Raw genomic sequence first — 27563 nt, 5'->3', positions numbered from 1 at the left:
CCAGTGTCCATCGTTTAATGTCAGAAGATAGAGCTGCCTCTGTAGAAATGGGCCACAGAAAGCTACGTCGAACAAGGCGACAATCACGTTTTATTTTACCAAATGTATCCGCCGTCATCTACCTCCCCCACCTCCCCTTCCTCCTCCTCAGCCTCCTCGCCGTTCTCCTCCGCCTCCTTCTCCTCCTCGTCTTCCCATCCGAGCCCGCTGCCAAAATCGCCAGAGTACGTGACCACCTCGTCTGCAAAAGGGAAATGTTGTTAAAAAAAATATTGCAAGCGTTTTAGGCTAAACAATATCCCCTTGGCGTGAGGACAATAAACAAACAGGAGGTGTGACTTTGACGTTGGGCTTTTTAATCGCTATTTTATGTCCAGTCAGGGGATTTGTTTTTATCACTGCAGGTCCGTCGCAGCCAGTAGTAATTAATCTTAAGGACCTTTATTTCGGTGAGACAACTGCTCTTTTGGAATGGAAATGAACCTGGCCTAATGAATGTAGCACTTGGTCTTCTGTCAGATGGGTGACTGATGATTTTGTGGATCTAAGCCCTAAGCCCTGTAGCTACAGAAGGAGCATTGTCCTCTGTGTAGTGTGTGTGTGTGTGTGTGTGTTGTGCTCGTGCTCACCACAGTCGGGGTTGCCATGGATTCTGGAGCCCATTAACTCTCCTCCATGCGGGTCCACACACCAGCACTCCCCTCTGCTCTTGTCACACTGCAGTCTCCTGTAAAAGCCGTCCTCATCACAGCTGGGAATGTATGTATCTGAAACGACAAGTAGAGAGGAAAACACACAGACACGCACGTTTTGAGAAACACAATGCGTGTTTTACATTTATTTTCATATCCTATACAAAATGAGTGTTGCATCACGGGTGACATTGCAAACTAGTTTGCATATTGCTGTAAATCATGTGACAGACTCAAGTGACACTGCTCATTGTAATGCATAAAATGTAACCTTGGCGAGGGTTGAGGGCTGGGTTTCTGTCTGCAGTGTCTCGAATCATGATGCACGATAAAAACCAACTGCACAGAGTAATAAACATATATATTTCCACATAATCATCATGATCTGTTTAGCAATGAAATGCTGGATTTAACCCTCTGATCCACTGAGTGTACTAAGCGACAAATCTTTTAAAGCCAGTTTTAACCATTCAGAATGTGATGTTATGTCCTAACCACCTCCACCACGGGTGAGTCCATTGACCCTTACCCATAATTCTATTTATGTCTTTGTGTGCTTTTTATTTCTGAGAACATAAATTAAGCATAGCTGGTGATGACCATGTGCAACTCTAAAAAAAAAAAATTATATATATACATATAGATATTTATAATCATTTCCCTTTGTGATTTAATAATTAATGCCTCAGAGGGTTAAAGACCGATTGTTTTTTTTGTTTTTTTAGGGTTAAACTTTTCCTTTTACACTTACCCGTAATTCTACATGACTGTCTTCTTTTTATGTAATTGTGTTTTATATTTATTACAACATAAATAAAACGAGGCTGACAAATATAGTGATACTCTCTGAACCTCTGGAATATTTATCATAATCTTTCATAGCAATGGTCAGATGTATAGTCCTCTCAAAATATGCAATTAAAAAAGACAGAAAATTATTATATATCTGTTTTAAAAAGAATATAATAAGTAACAAAAATATATATATTTTATTGTGATTTGACTATAAATGCATTATAGTGTTATACAGGTTGCACTTTCTAGGTTCGGCTTTTTCTTAGGACTGTCATCTTTTCTATTTTTGAACATTTATTCAAAATGGCTTGCAAAAGTAGTAATGCACTATACACCTCTGGAATGTTAATTTAGCCTTTTTTGGAATGTACAGATTTGTAACTCTTAAGATGTATCATATAGGTGGAAAAAGGTTTATTTTATAGGTTTAGATATTACATTAGGAGATTTTCTTCCTTTTGTGATTTAATAAAAATGTACCTCGTACAGTAAACATGGGTTAATCTTTCACGATAACAATGAAACACTTTATTTGTATTATATACATTGCTATTTGTTCTCAGGCTTCGGGGGCTGTTTGCATTATGGCTGCCTCTGATTGGCTGAAGCATCTGCAGCGTGTCCTTGGAGAGTTCTGAGAGCGCTGCAGCCAAACATGCAGCACTGCCCACAGCCATGAGCGCTGCTCTAATCCACACACCTGATTAGGGGCTAATCCCAACCTTGTGCTTGTCATCTGTTAAATGAAACTCCTCTAGTCACTTTTGCCAGAGCCTCCCTCTTACCTCCCTTCGGTCTCGCTTTTTCCTTTTACCGACCTTCTTTCTTCCATTCATCCTTCTACAAATTGTATATATTCTATATAACCTCTTTCTTTGGATCTCCCTTTGTTCTTCTTCTTCACACCTTAATTTGCTCTTCCCACGATAGTACAGCGAGTCTCAGCGGAGCGTTCATTCTTACCCGGTTTCTTCTTGGCTCCTTCTTGCACTTGGATTCGCTCTAGCTCAGCCAGGCAGGGAGGCTCTGTGGAAGAAAAACAATCAGTGCCTTTAGGGAAGAGCCGGCGCTAATCTCCTCCAGACAAACGCTTCACACGAGCTCCTCCACCAACTCCCAGATGAGGCGGCATTACACCAGGGATGCTCTCTGTGCAGCTGCACAATCAAATCACACTATCACACAGACGCATTTTAAAAGTGGCACAATAGACGGTTCTAATCTCTAGTTTTACGGCAATACAATTCATGAAAGAACGAGTAAATTAAATTTTGAGTAATAGAACTTGCTTTGAATAGGTTTTGAACAAAATTAACACCTGTTATAGAATATTTCTATATTGCAATTTTCTCTTTAATGCCCTATAATACATTAATCAAAAATGAAAATTCTGTCATCATTTACTCACCTCAAGTCATTCAAAACCAAAATGACTTTTTTCTGAGGAACACAAAATAAGTTCTTTAGCATAATGTCCAAGCTGCTCTTTTCAATTCAATGAAAGCAAATGGTGACCACAGCTACTGAGGAGGAACCAATATGCCCAATAATTAAAGAGAATATTTCTCTTTTTAAAAAATGTCTTTATATTTAGAGATTCTTTCAGAGCGGACTACTTATTTTTCTTTATTCATACATGAAAACATTAATACTGACATTTTCAAACTTTATTACACTATAATATAGTATTTTAAAAATAAAATTGTGAATACTGGAATATGAAATGATTTTAAAAATGAATTTATTATAATATGAAACTAAAATTGCCAGTAGGTGGCATGTCCCTGTCTCAATGTGTAAATCATTCATCCAAATTATTATTATTATTATTGTTTTTTTGCTGCTTATTCATTCAAAAACCAAGGGACTTTATGAATGAGTTACTGAATCATTCACTCAAACAATTTGTTCAAAAACACAAATTCACCAATTCTGTTTCAGCTTGGTTGGAACTGTTTTTACATGACGTAGTGAATGTGTTGACTTTTTTGTTTGGTTTCTGCAACATAATAAATGTCAGCTCACAAATTGTTAAAACAACAAATACAATATTATTTCAAATGATACACACTGCTATCATGCAAGATTTGGTAATCACACAAAGATATTATACGAGTATGAATCCAGAAAACTTCGAAAGTAGCATACAAATCATACAGACCAATTTAATGGTCATTTTTGAAGCTTGACAACCCCATTTACTTCCTTTACAAGGAACAGAGCAGCCTGGACATTCTCCCAAGGAAAGAAAGTAATGCAGGTTCAGGAATGACATGAAGGTTAGTAAATGATGACAGAACGTTTCCTGTAATAAATAAATCAGTACAGCACATACTGGAATATTCGCCAATGCTTCAACACTATCACTATGTGAGTGCTGGACAGGTCAAGTAAAAGAAAGCGGGTTTCTGTCTGACTGCCTGTCTAGTTTTAGTCCCAGAGAGTTTGAGGCTGAGCAGGCTGTCAACAACCAACACTGATGTTGTTTTTCCCTCCGCAATGGCCATTTCCTATCCACCGGAGGAAATACAAGGGGAAGACAAAGTGTGACAGGCCAAAAGCAACTGTGCCCTACCCAGGAGAAATGAGAGTGCCCAGCCACATACCGTGAGCAGAATCAAATCAAACAAGATGCAGGCTGATCTAGTGTGTGTGTGTGTCTGTTAAGATACTGCTAAGATACAGCTCTGTGCCCCTCCAGTGCGATGCACAGTGGAGCATATGTCTGTTTGTGTCAAGAAACTTGCCATGCTCCGTGGTTTAAGTAAACACACACACAAAGGAATTTCTCAAACAAAAGAACACACTTACGAGTCTCATTAATATGTAGAGCATGTTGCCGATAAACACATGCACATGCAAACAGACCTACGCTCTCCCCCGCTGACACACACACACACTGACTGTCAGTCACCCTAGCAACACACACTAAATAGCAATTCCTCCAGACTTATGCATCTCGTCAAAACGAATACTCTAAATCACTCTCTCCACATGCCACAAACAGCTAAAGGTCAATTTATGCCTTCTCCAGCTCTCCCATCTCTCATTTTCTATCCAAAGGTAGTGTTTGTAGAGGAAATGAAAGATTTGGATTACAATAATCCAAACATACGGTTCCCCTCCCCCCTTTAATGTTTGATTATATTTAGAAAACCAATTAAACTTAATCCAGTGCAAACTGAATGAGTTAGTGGCATGAGTATGCAGAACTCTCAGCACACAGATGGATTTTTCTAAAGCCCTGTCTCCACCGACTGGTGTCTTCTTTATCTTTAACACCAGTCCAGTGCGTGCCGCTCTGCGACCGGTGTTTGCATGCAATATCGTCTTCTAGGCTTTTGTAATGGAAACAAAATATGCCCTTCAAATCCAATTCAAACATCATTTCAGATTTGAAAGCCCCAACTCTCTGAAGCAGTGTTCAACACGCTCAAACACGGACTAGTGCTGGCACTGATGTTCGGCCATGTGTCCCCCTTCTGTCACGCTGATATAACCAAGCAGAGCAAACTGTGGACCGTGGCACTGACCAGCAGGGTGCAGGGCACAAATGTGCAATGCTGAGGCAACGATCCCGGTAAGAGCTGATTTTAAATGTGAAGTGTGTAGTTTCAATGTCAAAACAGTGTTACTTTTTTGAGTTTTTGCCTTCGGATGAAAATATTTTATTAAAATGCCATCTAATTTTAGTCAAGAGTTGACACTATTGATAAGTATTTGAAACTAACATATTCTTTATAGATTTTTTTAAAATATAAATACATGTATTGCGCATTGATACTATTTTATTTTTTTATATATTCTTATCAACAGTATATTTTAATTAAATTTGGTTAATTATCATAATGATGCAAAGTTTTTTAAAATGGGCATACACTACTGTTCAAAAGTTGGGGTCAGCAAGATGTTTTTTAAGAAAGTAATTTAATTCCGCAAGGACACATTAAATTCATCAAATGTCACAGTAAAGTATTGATAATGCTACATAAATTATGTATATTGTCTCTTTTAAAATATGTTACAGCTTTTTATCAGCACAACATTAATAATAATAATAATTAATGTCTTGTGAGAACCAAATCTTTGTATTAGAATTATTTCTGAAGAGTCATGTGACACTGAAGACTGGATTAATAATGCTGAAAATTCAGCTTCTCCATCACAGAAATAAATGAAATTTTAAATATATTCAAATAGAAACAGTTATTTTAAATTATAATAATATTTCACAACATTAATGTTATTCTCTATTTTTGCACAAGAGGCTTTGGTCACACTTTATTTTAAGCAATTCTCGCAATTAAACCAACTATGACTTTTGCCTCAATAAACCTCTAATTTGCTACTTATTAATATTTAGTAAGGTAGTTGTTAAATTTAGGGATTGGGTAGAATTAGGGATGTAGAATATGTTCATGCAGAATATGTGCTTTATAAGTACTCATAAACAGCCAATAACTAATAACAGGCATGGTAATGAAGTACTAGTTAATAGAGAGGATTGTTACCGAGGCTTCTTTCAAACAATTAAAAAATATTGCAGATCCCAATTATTTCAATGGTAGTGTACTGAATATTGGTTAGTATATAGAATATTTCATTATACTATTATAAAAAGGCCTGGTTTAATTGTGTAAAGATAGTAAAAACTCACTTTCTCTCCAAAAGCAGAGGCACCACTCAGCTGTGGAGACTTTGCCATCACGGTAGGAGTCACAGGAGTTGAAGAAGGGCCGTATGCACACTTCATACTTGTCCAGATTAATGGCAGACAGCTCAGCTTGATCCAGATACAGGTCACTGTTCGTGTCCAGCTTAGAGAACATCCAGCCAATAGAGTCCTTACAGGTCGCAACAAGAGTTCGGTCCACAACTGTGCACAAAAAAAATCACATGCTACATGTTAACGCAAGAGAAATGCTAGCTTATATACTGTAATACTTCTGCATTGTGTGAGATTTTAAATTGGATTCCAAGAGCCATCTCTCCCAGAACAGATGACTGCATCATATTATCATATTATCAAAACTGCTTTTTGAGTGGATAAAATGCTGCTGGTGCTCTTTGGCCACAATTCAAACATAACAGCTCTGAATCTGAAGTTTTACACTGCAATTTCTCGTGCCAATTATCATAGGTAAAAAAAACTGCATTTGTGGCATTTCTTGAAATGATACAACCAAAATAAACAAGGTTAGAGTCACTGTATGCTGATCAGTAGTGAAGCTGCTGTAATCTCTGAATATAAAAGCACTGGCTAAATACATGTTAGAACCTCACTTGATGCAGAACTGGCTACAGGATTCCCCGTGCTGTTCTGCTTGCCGTTGCCTTGGAGCAGTTGGAACCAGTCCCGCAGGCGATCTCCCAGATCTGCCAGGTCCTGCCCTGTGCAACTCTCTATGGACAAAAAAGAAGAGAGACGGAGACAGTGAAAGGAGATAAGGGGGTGTTGGCAGACGTTGGTATTAAAGAGTGAACAACCAATCGTCCTGCTTTTGCCCTTCTGAATTTGACAAGAAAAGCCTGCGGAGACTGCAGACATAAATCAGACATAATCAAAGTCAGCAGAAATTCACAAAGCAAGCAGCAAAGAAAGAAAAAGGGCAGCATAGTCTGTTGATAAATCAATAAAGCCTTTGTTACAGCGAGAGCTGCAGACTGCTCAAGGGGATGTGAAAGAGACAAATGGCATCAGAAGCAATCTCAGAATAAAACCATTCATTATTATCATCAAAATATGATCCTATAAACTTAAAAGCTGGCCCTTCTATTGTGCTTCATTCAAGACAGAAGGTGCTTCTTAATAACAAGATCATGCTCATGCAAAAATGAACCTTTTTTCATCATTTACTCAAATCTTTATGACTGACTTTCTTCTGTGGAACACAAATTATATTATAATATAATAATATTTCAACTGTTCATTTTGGTGAGAAAGTGAAATAATGCTAAATTTCTCCAAATCAGTTCTCATGAATTCACCTACAACTTGGATAGCCTGAGAGTGAGTACATTTTCTGAAAATTACTATTTTTGAGTGAACCATTCCTTTAAAGGTGTTCAAAACAACTGATTTTCAAAAACATCCTATTTTGTGTTCCAAAATAAATGATTTTTGGTGAGACTATCCCTTTAACAAGCTTTGCAAGACCAAATTGCAGCTTTTGGGAGTGTGTGGCAGGTAAATACCGTGTTTGCTGTCCACGTCTGTAGCAGGAGCCGCGGTGACGGTACAGGGGCAGAGACCAGCACATCTTACCTCCAACTCCTTCGCTGTGAGACAAGCCTGCTGCTCCAGTTTGCACTAAATTCAGGTGCAACACACACACACACAAAGAATAAGCAGTGCCGCCATAACACTTGTCCAGTGTCACATGCTCCAGTTCAGTGGCATGAATTGTAAGCCCAGATAGAGCACAATTATTTCTACAGATGAGTGAAAATCGCTGGTTCAGACAAGACATCTCCATTAAAAGAAGCTGATGTCAACCTTAATTTCTTCCCTCACAAGGTCAGAAATAGATATAATAGAGATAATACATAATTCAACAGAACGGTTCTTTCATCCCCAAGTACCCAGAATCTCTTCAGACAATTCTTTGACTTTTAAAGACGTCAAGGGCCAGAGGTATAATAGACACCATTATCCATACTGTGCAAGCAGACTGATCCATGAGTCACACAGAAAATAATAGAGATAGAAAAAAAATGTTTTTTTGAATGGCACAGAATAACAAGAATAGAAATAACGTCATGATGCATTCATTGTCCAAAGTTGCAGGACAGTGAAAGGATTATGAAATTTCTCTTCAGGTTTTTTTGTTGACAGGACTAAGAAAATATTTCTACCTGATCTGACTCTTAAAAATGACCTTAGCTAGTGTTAATTCATTTCCTAAAGTTTTGAATTATATTGATATTATATTATACTGGACATTATTTATCATTATTATTAACAATATTAAAGTGGCCATTATTACAATGGTTCACTTAAAACAACAAACTTACTAAGTACTTTTCCTTCCCTTTAATGAGACATGTCCTATTTGTCTTTCACAAATTATTGTGTGATCTCTGGGAAAATGTTCTGGGGGCCTTCATGAAGAAACGTTCTCCAACAAAGGCCTAGCGGCAAATTTCTTTATAAATGAATCCAGATGGGACGTTTAACAAAATTAATGAAAGATATATGTGTATATGTGTGTCTTTCTTGTGTGGTGGGATTCAGAAGCTCAACAAGTATGAAATATCACCTTTGACAGAAATACATCATCAATTTACACAAATGTTGGATGAAATGAATACAGTTAAAAAAAATTTTTTAAGCATGATTAATTATTTTAATCTACTGTCAGCCACGGAAGTTAAATTTTGTTTTAAAAATAAGCAAAACCGATCACAGGCTAAAATATACTGATTTAGCGAATATGAAGCTCATTTTTGGGTTACCTAAGTCGACCCAACAAAAAACTAAAAAGTCTGAACAAGCAAAAAAGTGCAACAAATCCAGCTGTATTGAAATAAGCTGATCTGCAGAGAAATCTCTGCAGTTCAGCTAGTTTTAATACAATTAAAGGAAGTTAAATGCAGTGTGAAGTACCTGAGAGGCATAGTTGTGTCCATCAGAGCCACAAACGGGACCAGAGGAAGATACTGGGCAAGCTTTACAGTTACTCTCCTGCTGCTGTCTAATGACCTGCTGCTTCAACCTAAAACACATCAGTCAATGTTAACATGCCATCAATAATATCATCAATATTCAATATGAGATATAAAGTGAGGCATGCTTGAGTAATAGTCACTCAAATGCACAGGGACAGTGCATCATTGGCCCATTTTTTTATTTAAAGTTAACAAAACGTTCTCTGTAGTCAGTTGTGCGCTACAATGAGAACCAGTCCCTAAGGGACAGCCTCAGGAACAAGTTCAATTTGTAAAAAGAACAAACGTCCAGGGACTAAATCTGTGTACCTCACAATGTGCCACCAGACAACGCATGCCTGCTTTAATAAATTGCTCTTATTTCACCTCTATAAAAATATGACTTTCTCTTCACAAGTGAATTAACATTTTTTAACGCTTGTGGAAATAAACAGATCATAGCCATTTTATTTATTTATTTTCCCCTAGGGTCCAGTTAAAATGTTAGTAAGGGTTCTTTGCACCATAGTTTTATGACCATTTTCTACCCTGTCTCATTTTTTGCTGTTGTTTCTTTAAGACTTCTTTCTAAACAGCCATCTTTGCTCATACGCACTCAGCCAATCATCTTTACCTTAAAAGCTCAGAAATGTGATTCTTCATGATATGAATAATGAAAAGCTAGATTGGACAGTTACATTCTGCACAGTGCCTTAGATTGGCACCCAGTTTCTTTTATTCATATACCCTAAAAAACAAACACTATCCTGACGTATATTACTGTTATGTGCATGAAGACAGTCCTGTAGCTGAAGGGCTTACCTGTGCTCCAGCTTTTTGCGGTTGACGCACACAGCACGCTGGTAGCCCTGAGCGACACACACTTTATGCCGGCTGCATTTGACCTTCTGGCAAGGATCCTTAGTAGTGTCCACATCTGTAATGAAAAGAGATGTACCCCAATAATCTGCTATGCATTCAGTTTTTTTTTTTTTAGATGCTTCCAGGTTTTTTTTAGATTTTGCTCCCTGAGATTTCAATATTGTAAACTTTCAATAAATACAATGAATAATGTATTTAATTCCAATAAAACATTTAATATTTATTAATATTTCATTATTATTGTTTTTTTTTTTTATTAAATGCTGCCACCACAACCTGAATCAGTGTTATTTTTGCAACTGATACACTATTGTGTATGTTTTTGATTATTCATTTTAATTTCGATTAATATTTGAGTTTTTAATTTTAATTTTAGGTAAAGTTTTTGTCATTTTTATAATTTTTTAAGAATAATGTATTTTCCATACATTTTTTTTTTTCTGAATTTTCATTTCAGTTTTAATTATTTTAGTAATAAAATACTTTATTATTATAATTATTATATCTGTTAACATTTATTTTATTTAAAGTAACACATTTTTATGGTTTTAGTTTTAGTTAACAATAATAAACTCTGACCCAAACATAAATAAGCAGCAGGAAAATTACGATATTGTTTTTTATGCATACTTTTTATATTTATATTTATTTTGTTAATTTAAAATGTATAATTTATTTATTAATTTAAAATATTTAATAATGAATCTTTAGGGAAACTCCTATTTACACCAAAAGAAACATGTCATGACAAGCACCCTTTGATTCATATTTAAGAACATTTATGCAAAATACAAAAATGAAGCATCAATGCTCTCTATGCCACAGCCTTAGAGAAGCTAAGAGACAAAGATGTTATTTTACTGAATGTTTTTCAGTAAGCCATCATAATTACACCTTATACCTTATCTTACCATACTACATATAATATTACAAAAAACTCATAATCCTCACTGCACAAAAAACAATATCTCAAGACTGACAGATTATTACGATCTATACACAACAGCACAAGGTTGATCGGTAAGCCTCACTTCATCACAAAAGGCTCAAGCAGATTAAAGAGAACACAAGAATAAAGATGTTGCTATAGCAACAGTCCAACTCCAGAGTGAGGATTGATTAGCTGCTCATATAAGTAAAAAAAAAGAAACTGTCATCACTCCCTTTAACATTAAATATATCTTACAAACAGCCCTGTGAGCTTGTCACTATAAAATACATAACTAAGGTCTCCGTGTGTAAGCGATGCTAATTCTGGCTTAGAGAGCTGAGGAATCTTGTCCAGTCACCACCGTATCCTTTGTTTACACTCAGGGCAGCATTTAATGTGATCATTACAATCGCCGAGTAGAAGTAAGGTGCTAGTGACTCTATCACACAAAGCCAGTGGCTGAGCTAATGCAGCTAATATACATCAGTAGCCAGAGCCACTTAACGCTGAGCATATCAGATCAACTCGCGGGGAAAGGTTCACGGAGATAAGGATGTGATACATGCTGTGTACACAGGAAAGAGAAAATACAATCAAGCTGATAAATAAAACACGCACGCTGATTGAATAAAGATGTCTTCATTTGTTTTTAATGAACTGAAGCTTTGTATCCACATGATGGCCTATTAATTGTGGTACAGGTTGACTCAACAGACTGCTGAGATGTTCTTTTCACAAGTACACACACTGGGAATGTGAAAAAAAACATCTGCTTGTGATAAATCTGTCCTCATACTGGCAACTCTTTGTTGACCTATTAATACACAGTCAACTTACAGGATGTGTGCAGCTCAAATGAGATCATAACATCATATCTGACACGGATGATTAGCTATAGATATGCAAGAATATGTTCTGCTGTGAAAGTTTTGCCTTCAGGACTCAGGATGAAAAAGAAATACATGAAGTACTGCTTAAAAGTGTAGGCTAGGTACTTAAAAAAAAAAAAAATCAATTTATACATTCAGTGTATGCATTAATTTGATCAAAAGTGCCTATTCAAGAATCCTGAAAAATGTCTTCCACAAAAATATTAAGCAGCACAACTGTTTCAGTATTGATAATAATAAGAGATATTTTCTTGAGCACCAAATCAGCATATTGGAATAATTTCTGAAGGACCATGTGACATTGACTGGACTGGACAAGGCAGGAATAAATTACATTTTAAAATATATATTCAAATAGAAAACGGTTCTTTTAAATTGTAATGATATTTTACAATGTTATAATTTTTTAGTGTATTTTTAATCAAATAAATGCTGCTTTGGTGAGCATAAGAGACTTCCTTTAAAATCATAAAAACACTTACTGAGCCCAAACTGAATGATAGTGCATGTGAATGTGTGTAAAATATGGAAACCTGTTTCCACATTAGTGCAAAACAAATAAATAAATAAAAGCTAAGGCAATTTTTAAGAGGTCATTTTGAATCTATATCTATATAAATTCGTATATATATTGAATTTACTTTATAGTAAATGTCCCTTTTTTGGAGCAAGGATGTTTTTATACAGACATGAGCAAGTATCATGACTGGTGTTTTGAGAAAAACTGCTGTCACAATAGATACATCATAGATTTGTCCTGAATTTGTGTGACAGCTTGTAAAATGCTAATTTGTTCCTCGTTAAAAAGGTAAGGACCAGTGCTACCTTCCAAGAAGACACTGTAAATAAGGCTCTTTGGGAATTTCGGCTGCTTCGGTATCTGTTAGCTGTCTGATGCCTGAAAATCAAAATATGGAGAGCAGATGCTCTTGAAATATCAGACTATAAATAAAGTCTTACAAGGCCAATTAGACACCAACATAATGTAGATAATTGATACTATTTAACATTTCTTCTACACTGCAGATTTATCTCATCTAATTTCTCTCATGCCACAACAAGGGTGTATTTTAACACTTTTAAAACTTGGCCAGAACAATCTCTTTAATATATTTCAAATAGATTTACTTTTACTTTTGAAATTCCTTCTTAAGAAATTGCAGCTCTTTTCAAAATACAAAGGATTGTGACAATATAAGATCAGTGAGCTGTTCCTTGCTTTACTCTTTGAAAGAAAAAAGGATCTGAATTTGACTGATACCTGTACTGGCTGCTTTTAAGTGGAAACATCATGTTTCTTGGGGCGCTGAGGGCTGGGACAAATCTCTTATCACTGCCTCATTAATTATCTCATAAAGGAGACTAAATGCATTCAATGCGGTATGACAAATAGCTTTTATTTAATGCATTTTTTTAAAAGTAGGTTTTAAGTACCTTTCCCATTTTTCTTATGTATGTGATTAATACTGGTATTAATACTTAAGTGTTCAAATTATTAATAGCACAAATACGAACTCTTAATATCAAATTTATCATTATATGTGTGAAATCTTGCTCTCTAACAACTGTGACAAATGGATCTGATAATAATTCCCTATTGTCAAAGAGAATTAATTCAAATAATGAGTTTCAAACAAAAGATTTGTGGTGGGAGTAGTGACGGCTCAAAAAAAAAAAAAAATGGACCATCGGGTTCATGGACCTCTGTTCTTGGACATATGAAGCTTAAATGGATTTGTGCTTTGAAGGAACAAAGCCAGTGTCTGTCAATGCTAAATCAAGCCTCCGGGGCTCTTACTGGGTCTTCAGTGGAACTAGCAATTATCCATTAATTACATCCTGAGATATTTGCTAATGGACTCCTCCATTCTGAGGACTTCATTTCAACTGAAAAATCAAGACATAATGTTCAAATGTGCCCGGGCAGTCTCTTTACTCTAGCAAAACGAGGAGATGACCTCATCTCTTGTGAAAGCAATTAGTGTTTGGCAGCCAAGAAGAAAAGAAGGGCTGTCTGCTGTGACAAACATACACAGACCACGGGCAAGCCTAACCACTCCATTGAATGATAATTACAGTGCTTGCACACCACTGTTAGGGGTTTGTTTTAAAACACTAAATATTACATTTATAACTAAATTAATTCAGTAATTAATTAAAGCGCTTAACATGCTATCTGGGTACAAATTTTAATTGTAGACTTTAAATTTTAGTTAAAAACTTTATACTTTAAAAAAAAATCTGATTAGCTAATAAAGTTTGAAAAAATCTCCCACTGGCTTGCTGAAAACGTTTAAATCTATTCAAATCACTGTAATATTTGCATACTGAGTACTACTCTTTCTTACAGCTATTTGCATACTGAACTCTGACTGGTCCTGACTTCCTTGAATATATTACACTGCCATTGTGTTGACTCTTGTGTGCAACTGACAGAAAACAAAATGCATGTTGAGTATCATGATAACAGAAGACTTAATTTACACAGAAGAAAAAAATAAACTAAAACTGGCACTAATTCGTCTGAATATTTAACCTAATGTAAAATACAGCTCCATTTGAAAATAAACTAGGTCATTGTTTGCCGCATCACGCAATTTGGGCACTTTGGGCTAAAAGATCACTCCAATAAATGTAATGTGATACTATTACCAATATTAAAGATGACTTACTTTCATTCGATCCTTGACTTTCATCCCATGATCTGATGTAATCGTCCTGGCAAAAACAAAGAAGTGAAACAGTCAAATGTGCTACACAGAATAAACGTTAAAAATTTAGTGAAGAATAATACTGTGCATCTATCATTAACCAAACTTAAAAGTACAATATTAAGATACTTTAATTGTGAAAAGCAGTAGAATAGCACTAATGGAAAAAGGAGGGATGGAACTTATGAAAAATTCTGAGAGGCAAACAAGACAAAAGAAAGTTGAACGCTTGAATGAAATGTCAAACGAAGATGCACAAGCAATGGGTTACAGCTTTGATAGCGGATATTAGATCAAGCATTTTAAACGAGACATCAAACACAAGCAAAGTCATGATAGAGCACTACTGACCTCCACTTCCTGGTGAAATGTGAGAAGGATGAATCAAAGACAAAAGAGAAGGAGACAGTTAGAGGAGAGCGATGCATCTCTGAGGAGCAACTATCAAGAAAAAAAAAGACAGGCTCCAACTGCTAAAATCATCTAATCGCCTCCTGGGTAAAACTTTGAATATATCCTTGATATTCCCTCATGTGTCCTTATAAAAGTGGCAGTTGCTTTAAGATAATTATACACTCGGTGCTCATAACACTTGAAATATTTCAGCACTCTGACGAATAATAATAATAACAACCTTTTTTGTAAAGTTCACAAGCTTATTAGTGCCATCAGCAGTCATTTATCTTTTCAGTTGAAGGTGTAAACAGGAGGTGAAATTGTTTATTGACTGAATTTGGCTTTGTCAGCTACAAAAGCGCTATAAATAATAATTTTTCTGCAGCAAATGTTTAAATCACAAGTCAAGTTGCAATACATATGCTTTAGCACTCACTGTAGACCATTAAAAAATGACATTTTCATGTCCACTTCATGAATATAGGTCTTGTATGGGTCTTGATGAAATACATTATTGTATTATACATTTATTTAAGACCAGACTTAAAATGAAAAACATGCTAAACTATTATTTTACTATATGAATATGTGCTCCTGATATGATATAACCTTGTCAAAACAAATGAAAGACCAGTGGCTCAAAATTCAGTGCCGCATTGCTTAACTGCAACGATCCCTGGTGCTGCACAACCTTGTTATTGATTTCCTGATACCTGCATTATTTAAGTCAGTTTTTGCTGTCTTGGCAAAGTAGATACTGTGTGGTGTAGTGAGACATTAGATGTCCATATCAGTAAACATCGAATGGACAGAGTGGTAAAATCTCTTGAATATATATATTTTTATATTTAGTTTATGCAAATTGTAGCAGCCACCCATGCAAACACAGCCGTAAATTCATTTGATATGCACTTTTATTAAGAGGAGAATTGTGCACTCAGTAAGCGTGAAGTATGTGGAAAATATTGTGTCACATCAATGTGTTCCCCCTCGCTGAAAAGATGCAAGAATGAGTCAGAGTAGAGAAATATCGGCATGGCTAACAGAAATATTGCCACAACATATCCTCATCATTTCATTTTATATGACCATCATCACAACACATCATCATCAAGATTTCGTAAAAGCTTAAAAAGTTTAAGATTTCTTCAAGCTTAATAGAGAGCAACAGTGCCCAGCCACATTTCTGCGGCATTGGTTACAGAAGTATTTTTCCCATAGGGATTTTTTTTTAAATCTTTATTTAAGAGTTATTAACCATTAATTCAATCAACAAGCTATGAACTTTACAAACTTTAATTTGAAGCAAACTACCCTAGTGAAAAATAAATGCCAAATTCTGTCATGAAACTCTAGATGGTGCAGGCTGATGTGTCATTTATGTAAATTGATATTTGCAGCGATAAACTACTTGGCACTAGCTGATTGGTTCAGCCAGTGAGCTCACTGCCTCACATTTAAATGCTGGTTAGCATTCACTTGAGCAGTTCACAGCGTGCTTTCAGAATTCCTCTGAAACCCTCCATCCCTAGCTAGCTTCATTAGTGTAGACCTGCTAAGGTTACTTTATATGCTCTTTGTGCAGCAGCAGTATGCCTTAAATACTCACAGCACCGTATCATTCCTGTACTTGCTTTGCAGCAGAAGCAATAATCTACAACAACAGCAATAACCAACAGCAGCAATTAAGCAGCAGCAGCGTAGCAGATCTATTCCGCCAAGACCAAATACATTAACACTGTCATATCCATTACCATGCTAAAATAAAGAGAGTTGTCATGATACAAATATATTAAAATGTATTTAAAATACATTTATTTCATGCTAAGTATACTACAAATACATTTACATATGTATGTGTTGAATAAAAATACCCTGTATTTTTTATACTAAACTGGTATACTTAAAGTCGGCTAAATTGAAACAACTAATTATGTACTTAATGCACTTTAATTATGCTGAAGTAGTGTTTATATCCAAATAAACTGAAGTATATTTGATTGTGCTAAAGTGGAACTATTGCAAGTGTACAAATTTCGTGCATTTAAAGAGCAATATTATTCAAAGATCAAACAATCCTCATCAATAGTGACATTAAAACACATTTTAGGCTTAATTTTCAGAAATGTGCATTGTGCACAAGTAGTACTCCAAATAAAGTTTCATTATGATTTTTATGTCAGTAAGTTTGGCTGTGAAATAATGTGGGCTGGTGGCTTCAACAAAAACATATACCATTGATTAACAACTTCATGGCTCACAGTAGGTCTGTCTTTGTTGTCTGTAAAGGTTTATATAACTTATCATTAAAAACTCATTTCCCCTGTGGAGAAAATTTAAATTCCGGAACCTGAACCACTCTATAATAGGTAGTAAGCAAAAGTGGCTCAACCAATGGCAGATGTTTTGGGCAGGGCTATCTGTTTAACTAACCAATAGAAGAAGAAGAGGACACCCAGAGGAAACCTGTTTGGAAACAATCATTATTTTTTATCATAAGGTGCCACTGGTGGCTCAGAAATTATTTTCTTTAATGAAGGACATATCAATTTGATGAATCAACATATCGCTTTAACATATGTCAGTCCAAAATGTGATCACATGGATGCGGAATCCCGACAATTTGTTGTATTTTAGAGCATAGAGACATTTCAGAGTCAGCAGCACTTGAAAACACAGTTGAGTGTCTCCTGTATCCGGAGTCAGCTCATCTTTGGCCTGCCTTGAGTGAAGGCTGCCAGGACTATCCCTCAGAGGACACTGGTCTCATCAAAAACACCACAGAACGCATCAACCCCTGCTGTGCTGACTGACAGCTATTTTATCCCTCATATCTCTGCAATGTAGTAGGGCATGTCTGAACATGCGCTCTGTAAATTCAGCTTTGATTTGGAGGCCCTCAAAACACCTGTGTATGTTTATATGACATACAAGCATTTGACTGGCACCCAAGAGGAAGATGAAAGCGATACACACACACGTGTGTGCGTGTGTGTTCACGCAGCAGTTGGTGGGTGAACTGGATCTGTCTTTTTCACTCAAACATGACAGTTACATCACAATGCAGAGAAAAATGCAGGAACGTACCATTGTGCTCCTGTGTTGCTGCTGCTACGAAAACATCTGCGATAGTGACAGCACAAACACATCAGGGAGCAAAAATCACTAAAATATGGGTTTATTCATAGTGACAGTTTCAAAACTAAGTTCATTTAAATATACAAAACTCACCAATATGGCAATCAGAAAAAAATGTAACGTATTTACCAGTCAGTTCACAGGTTTCATGTAACGTTATATCCTTCCACCTGGAAGGTAAAACAAGGCTTTCTTCTGCTGCCTGCCTGCCTGCCAGTTGTTTTTTACTAGGCTGTACTAAGTCCTAATGTACTAAGACAGTGATATTAAATGACAAATTCAGTATACAACTTATTGATGGTACAAGCAGATGAGCACAAAATATGATTGTAACACACTTTTCCATAGAAAACCATTATAAAGAAAATGATTAATTTGCATTTTGGTGCATTGCGTTCATATTATTGGCTCATCTGATTGACTGTATATAGTATGCATAATCGATTAACTGTATTTTTGATCTCTGTCTTACTACATTAAACCACATTATGTATTTTCCACATCAAGCATTTTTGAATAATATCCAAATCATGAAAAATGACTCTCATGATCTGATTCTTGAGTCAATCATAAAAGATTCAGCCTTGAACCTGCTGTTAAATTTCGATCAGACTCACTCAGAAACTGAAAGTGAATCAGTTCACAACCCTTACTGAACTGTGAATAATTTAGTTTCTAAATAAATCACAACCGTGATGTGTGATTCAGGTTTGTGAGACATGCATCAGTCTATTTACTAACTGGTGTTAATATATGACAATGTGTAAACACGGATATACACTGCAGAGGTTTGTTGCAAATATTAGTGTAAGAATGGTATTCTAAAAATATATATTAACATTTTTCCCAAACAGGCACAGATATTCTTACAAAACAGTGATATATATTGATGTATGGCACACATACAGTCAGGATCACTAGAATAAGAGCATTTCAGTACACAGCAGAGTTGTTAAAGGCTAAAGTAAGAAGTTCTGCACTTAATCAACTGATGAACTACTGAACAATAGTGTTCACCATGTGATTCTTTCATGTCAAAAAAAGTAATTTTACTCAAAATATTTCATTTTAGGAGCCAGCCCTTGTCACTTTTTTGTCTGACACACTGCTTTCAGCTTATATCCTCCCACTTTGTTGTCTCTTTAATTTCATGTCATGCCTTGTAACCTTAACCCTTTAAAACCTAAGGGTAAAATAGGTCATTTTTACATATTTTGTTTATTTGACTGTAAAATTCTAACAGAATGTGCTATTTTCAAGTGCAAGGTGTCATTTTTTTCAGAAAACAGACTGCTTTCAAAAAAGTACAGTTTTTGACCATTAATGTCGTGTGTTGAGTTTGTAAACAGAATTTAAATAGATAAAAATAAAAAACAACAGTAAAACATTTTCTGTTTTTTATTTATAAAAAAGAGAAAAATCGTGATCGAAATAATCCAACACTTCTTACTTCAAAATTCAACTATATTACATATATACAAGTAGTTTTGGGACACTGGGTTGCACAGTTTTCATTCAGGAGGCTTTTTTGTTCATACACGCATACATTTATACATGCATGTAAATGCGTGCACATGCATACACCCATACATTTACACGCACGGACTCATTATAGCGATGCACACACTACATGTGAAAAAGTCTCACTCAGACTGCTCCCAAAGTCTCATCAAAAATCATCCCAATCGACTCCTGTGCTGTTTACTCCTCCTTCACCATGTTTTTGTTTGTTTCGTTCATTATTTTATGCAATCCAAAACTCCGCGCTCCCTATCTCTCCATTCAAATTCTCCCTCCCCGCTCTCCCGGAAATCAGCCGTCATTTGTCGACGGAGCGCAAGAAATTACCGTAATAAGCAATATATTGCCGAAAAGCGCATGTAGTTTACTGTCAGGAGCAATTTGAATTATTGTGATGGTGCAAACGGTTGAAGAGTTACGGTAACATGAATACAGCTTGGTTTAGTGTGTCGGCGACGACACAGCCGGTCTTAAAGGGTTAAGGGGATATATCGGAACCTTCCCAACTATGTTTTCACTGTCACACCACGGCTATGGCTGACAGGCAAGCAAAAGCCTCCCACTTGATTTATGCATTGGGCCTTTTCCTACTGGGCTTTTCAGATTAACCGCACACGGGCACATCAAAAGCGCTGCTAACAGCCCACTCCCTTGACTGTGAACATATCCTGGCTTTCCTCATGTATAAAAAAAACTCTAGCCTGCCATTCTGTTTTTGTAGAGCCAAGAGCGGCAGGCAGCTCCTCCAGGACAGAACTCCAAAGAGAGTGCTGACGTCTCGGTGAGAATGCTCTGAGAGCGTTTGTCACTGACTCATGCCTTTAAGTGGTAGCATATAACTGAGGGTGAAAGCCTTGTGGTGACTTTTAGTGTTATCTCTTAGACACATAAGAGGTTACCGCATGCACTTGATGCATGAGAAATTTTACAAATTTGGATTGCTTGACTTGAAGCCTGACTCATTGTAAACAGATGAAGTTATCCATCTACCACAGATGCCTAGCAGATATACAGCACTGTAATGTGCTATAATGGACAACACACAGATGGACAATGAGATCACATTTTAATATTAACAATTTCAGCAACTGACACGTAACTCATAATGATAAATCATAGTTTGCCAACTTGAGCCCCAGGTTGGAACAAAATACAACAGTTCAATAAATAAGATATTAATATTAAGTAAAAGCACGTTCACAAGAAAAATGGTAACTATAAAGATAACTACAATGATAACTGTACTGGCATCCCTGTCAATGGACGATAATGTTCTGTTTCTTATAAGCGCGAGCTGCAGTTATTTAATTTGCCACTTTAAATGCTCAAGCTCTTTAAAACTGGGAGGATTCTGATTTTTTTTATAGTTCATTAGCTGGAAAAAAATCCTTCTGAAAGTGATTCTAATGGTATCGTTCCTCTGGGCTGGTATTGTGATTGCTGTGTTGTGGACTTTCCTATTCTTATAGAATTAGAACAATTATTAAAACATTAAATTAATAGTTACCATCCTTAGTGCACAAGGCCTAGACTTAGCTTCAGACATATCTACAAACAAAGCCACAGACTAATTACCTGTTGTAGTGGTGAATCAACAAACCATAGTGTTATTTCTCCAGAATGAATCAGTATGCTTGAACAAATCAGATGAGTGTATGATTTATTGAATAAAGACGGTCACTTCTCTAGTAAAAAATAAATATACTGTTGTATATGAAACACATTTATTTAATGCTAAATATACTATAAATACATTTGCATATTTATGTACTTCATAAAAATACCTTGCAATTGTACTTTTGGTATACTAAACTGGTATACTTAAAGTCTAAATTGTAACAACTAAAACTTATTGCACTTTAATTTTGTGCGCGTAGTGCTGAAGTCCAACTAAAGATATAATGAAGTATATTTGATTGAAGTGGAACTATTGAAAGTATACTTCAGGTACACTTTAAATATGTTGCATTTAAAGATGCAAGATTCAGTAAAGTTTCATTAAAACTTTTATATCAGTAAAACTTGAGTGATATATCAGTATGTTAATAGATTTGAACTATACTTAGTATGAAATAAATATGTTTTAAATATATTACTTTTTTACTAGGGTTGATTCAATCCAAAATGAATCCAACTGGAACTAAAAGATGGTCACTGTTGCTCCGTGGCACCTTAAAAACATTCCAACCAACCTGAAACAGCAACACTGACCTAACCAATGGCATGAGTTTGGGGTGTGACTATATGATAGTCAAACCAATAATAGCAGATAGGCAACGTTAGCTGTGCAGAAATTATATAATATTTTATATATATAATATTTTATATATATTTTATATTTTTAGAATAAAATAATTTCAAACACACCCAGAAAAGGTTCAATATTCCAACCTCTTCAGTGTCAATAACACTCCCACTGACTCAAAGGGACCAACTGACAGCTCTGAAAGTGAGAGAGAACAATTATACAGCACAGGCAAGTGCTGCCTTTAAATGAGCAAATCTGACAGTAGAAGCAGTCAATAAGCCATTCTCTGCTTGTGAAGGGAAGTGAGAGAATCAAATGCTGGGGGGTGGGGGACAGGCTTGACAATTCTTGCCCTCCTGCATACCTTTACGGAGCTCTTTAGGCTTAATCCAGCCTCATTAATGCTGGAGGCAAAATGCACTTTAATGGGGTTTAGAACAAGTCACTTAAATTAGACATTTTCAAAAAACATGTCTTTTTTCAAGAAAATTGAGAATAAATGCCACCTTCATCAAGGATGAGCAGTCTTGAGGGTGGAAATAACACTGTCATGCTTGTATTTGTAATTGGATGCCTTTTTATTTAGCAGTTTTGGTAGGTCAGCTTGATCTTGAGAGAACACGGTGTTTGGCACCCAGACTTCCAGGGGCAGCAGGAAACAAGTCAAGAGAGTGACAGAAAAGTAAGTATTGCACATATTGGAAAAGGAAGGACATGTTAAAAGAGTTGTAAGACCAATTTCATGTCTGGAACTGGACCAAAGCCTCCAAAAATTAGCCTGGGTATGCCACCTGCACTCTCGAGATAAAAAGTCCAATTCAGCAAGAAAGGCCCAGACCCCAGTAGCAGAATGATGAAAGGCCAGTTTCTCTCCACTCAATTAAAGCCCACCTACACTCCTGGTCTATAGCCAAGACGTGGTGCTGTAATGCCCTCACTCGCTTTTGTCAACAGCCATCCTACCGCACTCAATTTCCCCTGCCCTGCAGGCCTGCGACCTCCTTCTCCGGACAATCCGGCCTGTTGAGTCTCTCAAATGGGGCTGACAGTGACAAACAGATGTGCGCATACATCAACTGTGTTCCAAAAAAAGCATAATGTTTTGCATTTGAGTGCACTGAATGCTGATGGCTGAGATCTTAATGGGGTATTTTGGTGTATCATCTTAAACTGCATTATCCGTAATTATGGACCATATGCTATGCTGCTCTGGCAGTTGCGAGGGCATTCCCACCTCCACAAGCATGTGACTGGAATCTTGATGGACTGAGGCTGTGACGGGGCCAGCGCTGAGGTTCTCTGCAGTAAGTCTGCACATCCAACTGGCTTGTCAGTTGAGATCACTCACTTCTTTTGACAGCCAAATATTGATGCATTTGCATACCGCCAGGTTATTTTAAACTACATTCATCAGCGACAACACATACTTGCTTAGCTGTGCCAAACAAAGCCCTTGACAGAGTTCTGTCCAAAAAAGAAACTGATGCATTCAATATTTAAGCCACAGTGAAAATTTAATAAATTAAGAAACAGACACATCTAAAGCAATCACAGGGAACAGGCTTCCTCCACCCACCATGAAAAACAAAATGTGCATTTTAAAGGAAATGCCAATGACTGGTTAAATGAAGACCATTTTCAGTGTAGGCTTGAAACATTTTTGCCTCATTAAAAATGTAGTTGAGGAATAACAGGTGCAAGCCAACACAGCGTTCCGGAGCTAAGGGAAAGCACAGAATTTTTTTGAGCTTCTTCTACATCGAGAAGGGAGGGGGGAGCGTTTGCCAGCCACCGGAGAATTGGCTAGAGCTGCTGGTTGTTTACTTTCAGTAGCATAGATAACGGATTCACTCCTGGTTTCTCTCTTTAACAGCCGGGCAAGGTGTGGGGTGAAATTTGAGTGAGTCATTTACCCTCAGCATCTCTATAAGCATTTACAGATAATGAACACGAACATATCATCCAGGATGTTTAATAGGAAAAAAGTCCAAGCGAGCAAATGTGCACTAAATTGATCCATTTAATTTTTTTTTTTTTTTACTCCCTTGAATTATATTCATCATATATCATTTATATGTAGACTATAATGTTGGAAATATCTGATATATAGCTCACTTCAAAATTAATGTTGCTAAGGCAATTGTGAATATAACTGTGTCCAACGGGGATTTGTCATTTTAAACGACCCAGTCTATTACATTCTTGCAGTATATTTGGTATTACATACTGACCATGAAATAAGATTTAATTTTCCACTTGTATGGAAATAGATAAGCGAGCATGCCAAAAATGGTTCTGATTCAGTCAGTTGTTCAGAACGTAATGCAATATAATCTAATGCAGTCAGTGGGATTTAAAAATAAATAATCAAAACTCAATGTAAATCGAACAAATTTTACACTTTGGAATTCTCAAAACATTATAAGCATTATAAAATCAATCAACTAAAACTTTTATTTTGAATGACTTTTATATGGACCTCCCTTAATATGTTAAAATGAGACTCTGACATGCCTCAAATGACCAAATTATGATGTGCTGTATAGCTTTGACATGCCCTGACTATTCTCCAAAGGCAGGACGTTTTCAGACCAATGTCTTAACATTAAAGAAGTCTATTGTTAGATTTATTTCATCTGTAAGAAGGGTAGAGAGTATGGCTGAAAGATCTTTGTGTCAACTTTCAATTTTTAGGTATCATATCTCATATGATATCATGGATTTGACAAAACAAGGTAATAAAATCTATCCGCATACCATAACGGACCCTTGAATTACAGAAGGTTGGTAGTTCACTTTTTTTTTTTTGAAACATTTAGGCTGCTGTGATATTTCAAGTAATCATAAAATAAATTCATAAAATCATAAAAAAACACATGGCTTGAATAAATTGAACAAATTATATATATATATATATATATATAGAATTTAAATATTTTCATTTATAATAAAATTAAAAGTAATCAGAGCTCAGAAGAGCAAGGACACCTCCTAAGAGTTCTCAAATAAACTTCAACATCAGTCTCATTACAGTGATCTCATGCTGTATCTAAAAAATGAAAATGTTAACTTATAATCAACCAAGAATGGAATACACAATGAATATGAAATATTAATGTCAAATTACACACCTCTATGTGCATCAGCGTGTGCTCATGAGCCTTTCATGTTCTGCTGCTTTCATCAGCGTTCGCTTGAGCTATATCATTATTCTGCTCTGAGAACCTCAGAGGACTTTAAAAGCCAGCATCAATTTGGATTATTTTCCTTTGTCACAAGCAACATTTTAAAGATGAAATAAGCTGTGTTCAGAGATAGATTAATTTTCAGAGTCTACATCAGTTCCATCTCTGTCTCTGATTAAAGATAAGAGGTGACTGTTAAAAAAGGCACTGAACTGTGTCAGAGGGCCTGTTGATGTCTCAGAATCCTTGCAATCTCAGAATAATAAATACATTCATAAGCATGGTTTACCATATGAAACCACATATAAATGCATTTTAATATTGATTCTTTGTTTTGACAGGAGCCAGGGTTGAGACAGTCAATATCCAATTACAATGCAAATTATGTTAATCCATGAAGTGTGTGGTTGAGTTTAAATCAAGGTGAGAAGTTACTCATTTGGCAGTCAAATGAAATATTTTTAGGGCAGTCAGCTATAATTAAAGTTCTAGTATTATATTAGTTTTGCTGGGAGACAAGTTTACTTCTTGTTCAAGGGGTCCTGATTCTGTCATATCCTGCACATACTGTATGTTAAAAAAATAAAATAAAATACCATTTAGCATTAATCATTCACAATTAGGATCTTCCCATCTGTGCAATGACATGACAACCCAAACAAAACAGCAGACGGCATGTCATGGGCCAGTGCTATTCAGTGCTACTGAAGTGTGTCACCTCAAGTACAGTTCAAGAAACAGTAGCAAGAACAACCTGCATTTTAATTAGATGGTTGAGTCAGAGACTGTGAAAGGGCTGAGACTTGTTTTCTCAAAGCTGTTTTGGTTTTCTGTGTTGGACAAGCATTGCTCCTCTGCTATTCATATGTTTGAGATGGTGTGATCAATAGCCATTGATTAGAGAATATAGAGTCTGCTGCAGGGCCTAGTTTGAATGTAAGCCACTGATGTAGAAATGCTATGTCCATCTATTTATAATCCCAGTCTAATTCGCACTTAATCTTTTCATTCCCACATTTTGATAAATTTTGGGTTCTCGTAGATGTGTTTTTCCACCGTAATCATTTAAGGAGTTATACACTTAATCCAGTTCTAGAAGGGTAAAAATAGCTACCGGCCAAACACTGATGGAGATAAATCAGTTTCTATTGGACGGTTTAATGTTTCATTTGGAGCAGCAAAACTCAACAGAAAACAACCAAGGACCTTTTAGTTTTCAAGAACAGTAGGTCACCTGCAAACTTTAAATAAACACAAGCCCTAATGTTAATCATCTCCATACGTAATTCTGATTGTGTTGCATATTCATTGATTTTTGACTAACAAAAGAGGTTTTTCCTTACAATGTCTTGGATAATTTTATGCATATTCACAAAGAAATACCATCGAATATAGGATCGAATAACATACCTGTACAAGGACAACATGACCTTTGAGAGATAAATCAATCCATAAATCTCCCTCTGAATACATGTGAAGTTCTAATCAAGTATTAAAGTTGCCTATTATTACATTACATCAACCAGCTGGACAATGACACTCTAATGCAATCTGCTTTATTCTGTAATCAAACCTATTGTCAATTAAACAAACAACAACAGATGGTAAGTTGTTACCAAGTAGGCTATATTTAATGTTTGACTGAATATCTGAGCATTTTAAGAACATTTTACCTTTACAAGATACATCCAAAGGTTTGTCTAAAGTCTTTTATAGTTCAAACATTTTAGGCTATATTTACAGCATGAGCTCAACAGTTCAGCCTATTCTATCACAACAGCTAGCCTATTTATTATCTTAAATGCAACTACTTTGAAAAGGAAGATTGATTTCTAAGGGAATGCTAAAGGACTAATGGTGTTTTAGGAATAAGACTGTCCAGCATAACCATTCTTAACACTTCCTAACAATCGGTATTGATACGAACTAAAGCAGAGAGAGTCAGGTAATGTCATCATGCATAGCCTCAAAGATAACTCACATCTCTGAAGCGGTTCCAGTGCTTGATCTTACGACTGTACTGGGAAATGGTGGACAGCCACTGTTCATCTTCCATGAAATTCCCCGTTTTCTCCGCTTCTTTCCCGCTCTTAACGTCAACTTGCACGGAAAACCGTACGAGCATCAGCAACGGGACGAGAAGACGTCCCAGATCATTCATCCACACCATTATTCCGCTTGTCTTTTGTCTCGATTCCTCTGCTTTAAAGGGCGAGAGACGGATGCTGAGACTACAGTGAAGTGTGACCTGATTACAGGATGCGTCTTCCCTCTATAGAGAGAGAGAGAGAGAGAGAGAGAGAGAGATGAAGACGCAAAGAGCTGCTGCTATCAAGCTTGTCGTTATATTATATGATCATTCGAGATGTCAGTCAGCCCATCACCACTTAAAACAGAAAATAAACATGGGGAAATAAACATGCTCCACTCTTTTACCTGCCATGCGTTTTTAAAACAGAAGTACTATTTTTCACTTTGACCGCAGGATGTGCTTTAAAAAAATTAGCCTACCATTTCATTTGATTGT

General features: G+C 36.2%; 1 protein-coding gene across 1 annotated transcript; it reads right to left on the bottom strand.

Annotated features, from left to right (window-relative positions):
• Position 1: 1 nt before the first annotated feature.
• spock2 (SPARC (osteonectin), cwcv and kazal like domains proteoglycan 2) lies at positions 2 to 27206 on the bottom strand (the record flags this gene model as incomplete). The annotated part of the gene is made up of 10 exons (XM_079439448.1): positions 2 to 241; positions 630 to 767; positions 2451 to 2513; positions 6145 to 6363; positions 6771 to 6890; positions 7683 to 7797; positions 9094 to 9202; positions 9957 to 10071; positions 14510 to 14555; positions 27018 to 27206. 10 exons carry the CDS (start codon positions 27204 to 27206, stop codon positions 96 to 98), a joined length of 1260 nt encoding a protein of 419 aa, XP_079295574.1. The 3' UTR covers positions 2 to 95.
• Positions 27207 to 27563: the final 357 nt, after the last annotated feature.

This window comes from Barbus barbus (genome assembly GCF_936440315.1).
Source record: "Barbus barbus genome assembly, chromosome: 18".
Taxonomy (NCBI): Eukaryota; Metazoa; Chordata; class Actinopteri; order Cypriniformes; family Cyprinidae; genus Barbus; species Barbus barbus.
Note: the sequence above shows the minus strand (reverse complement) of the source record. Positions and strands in the feature narration are given on the sequence as shown.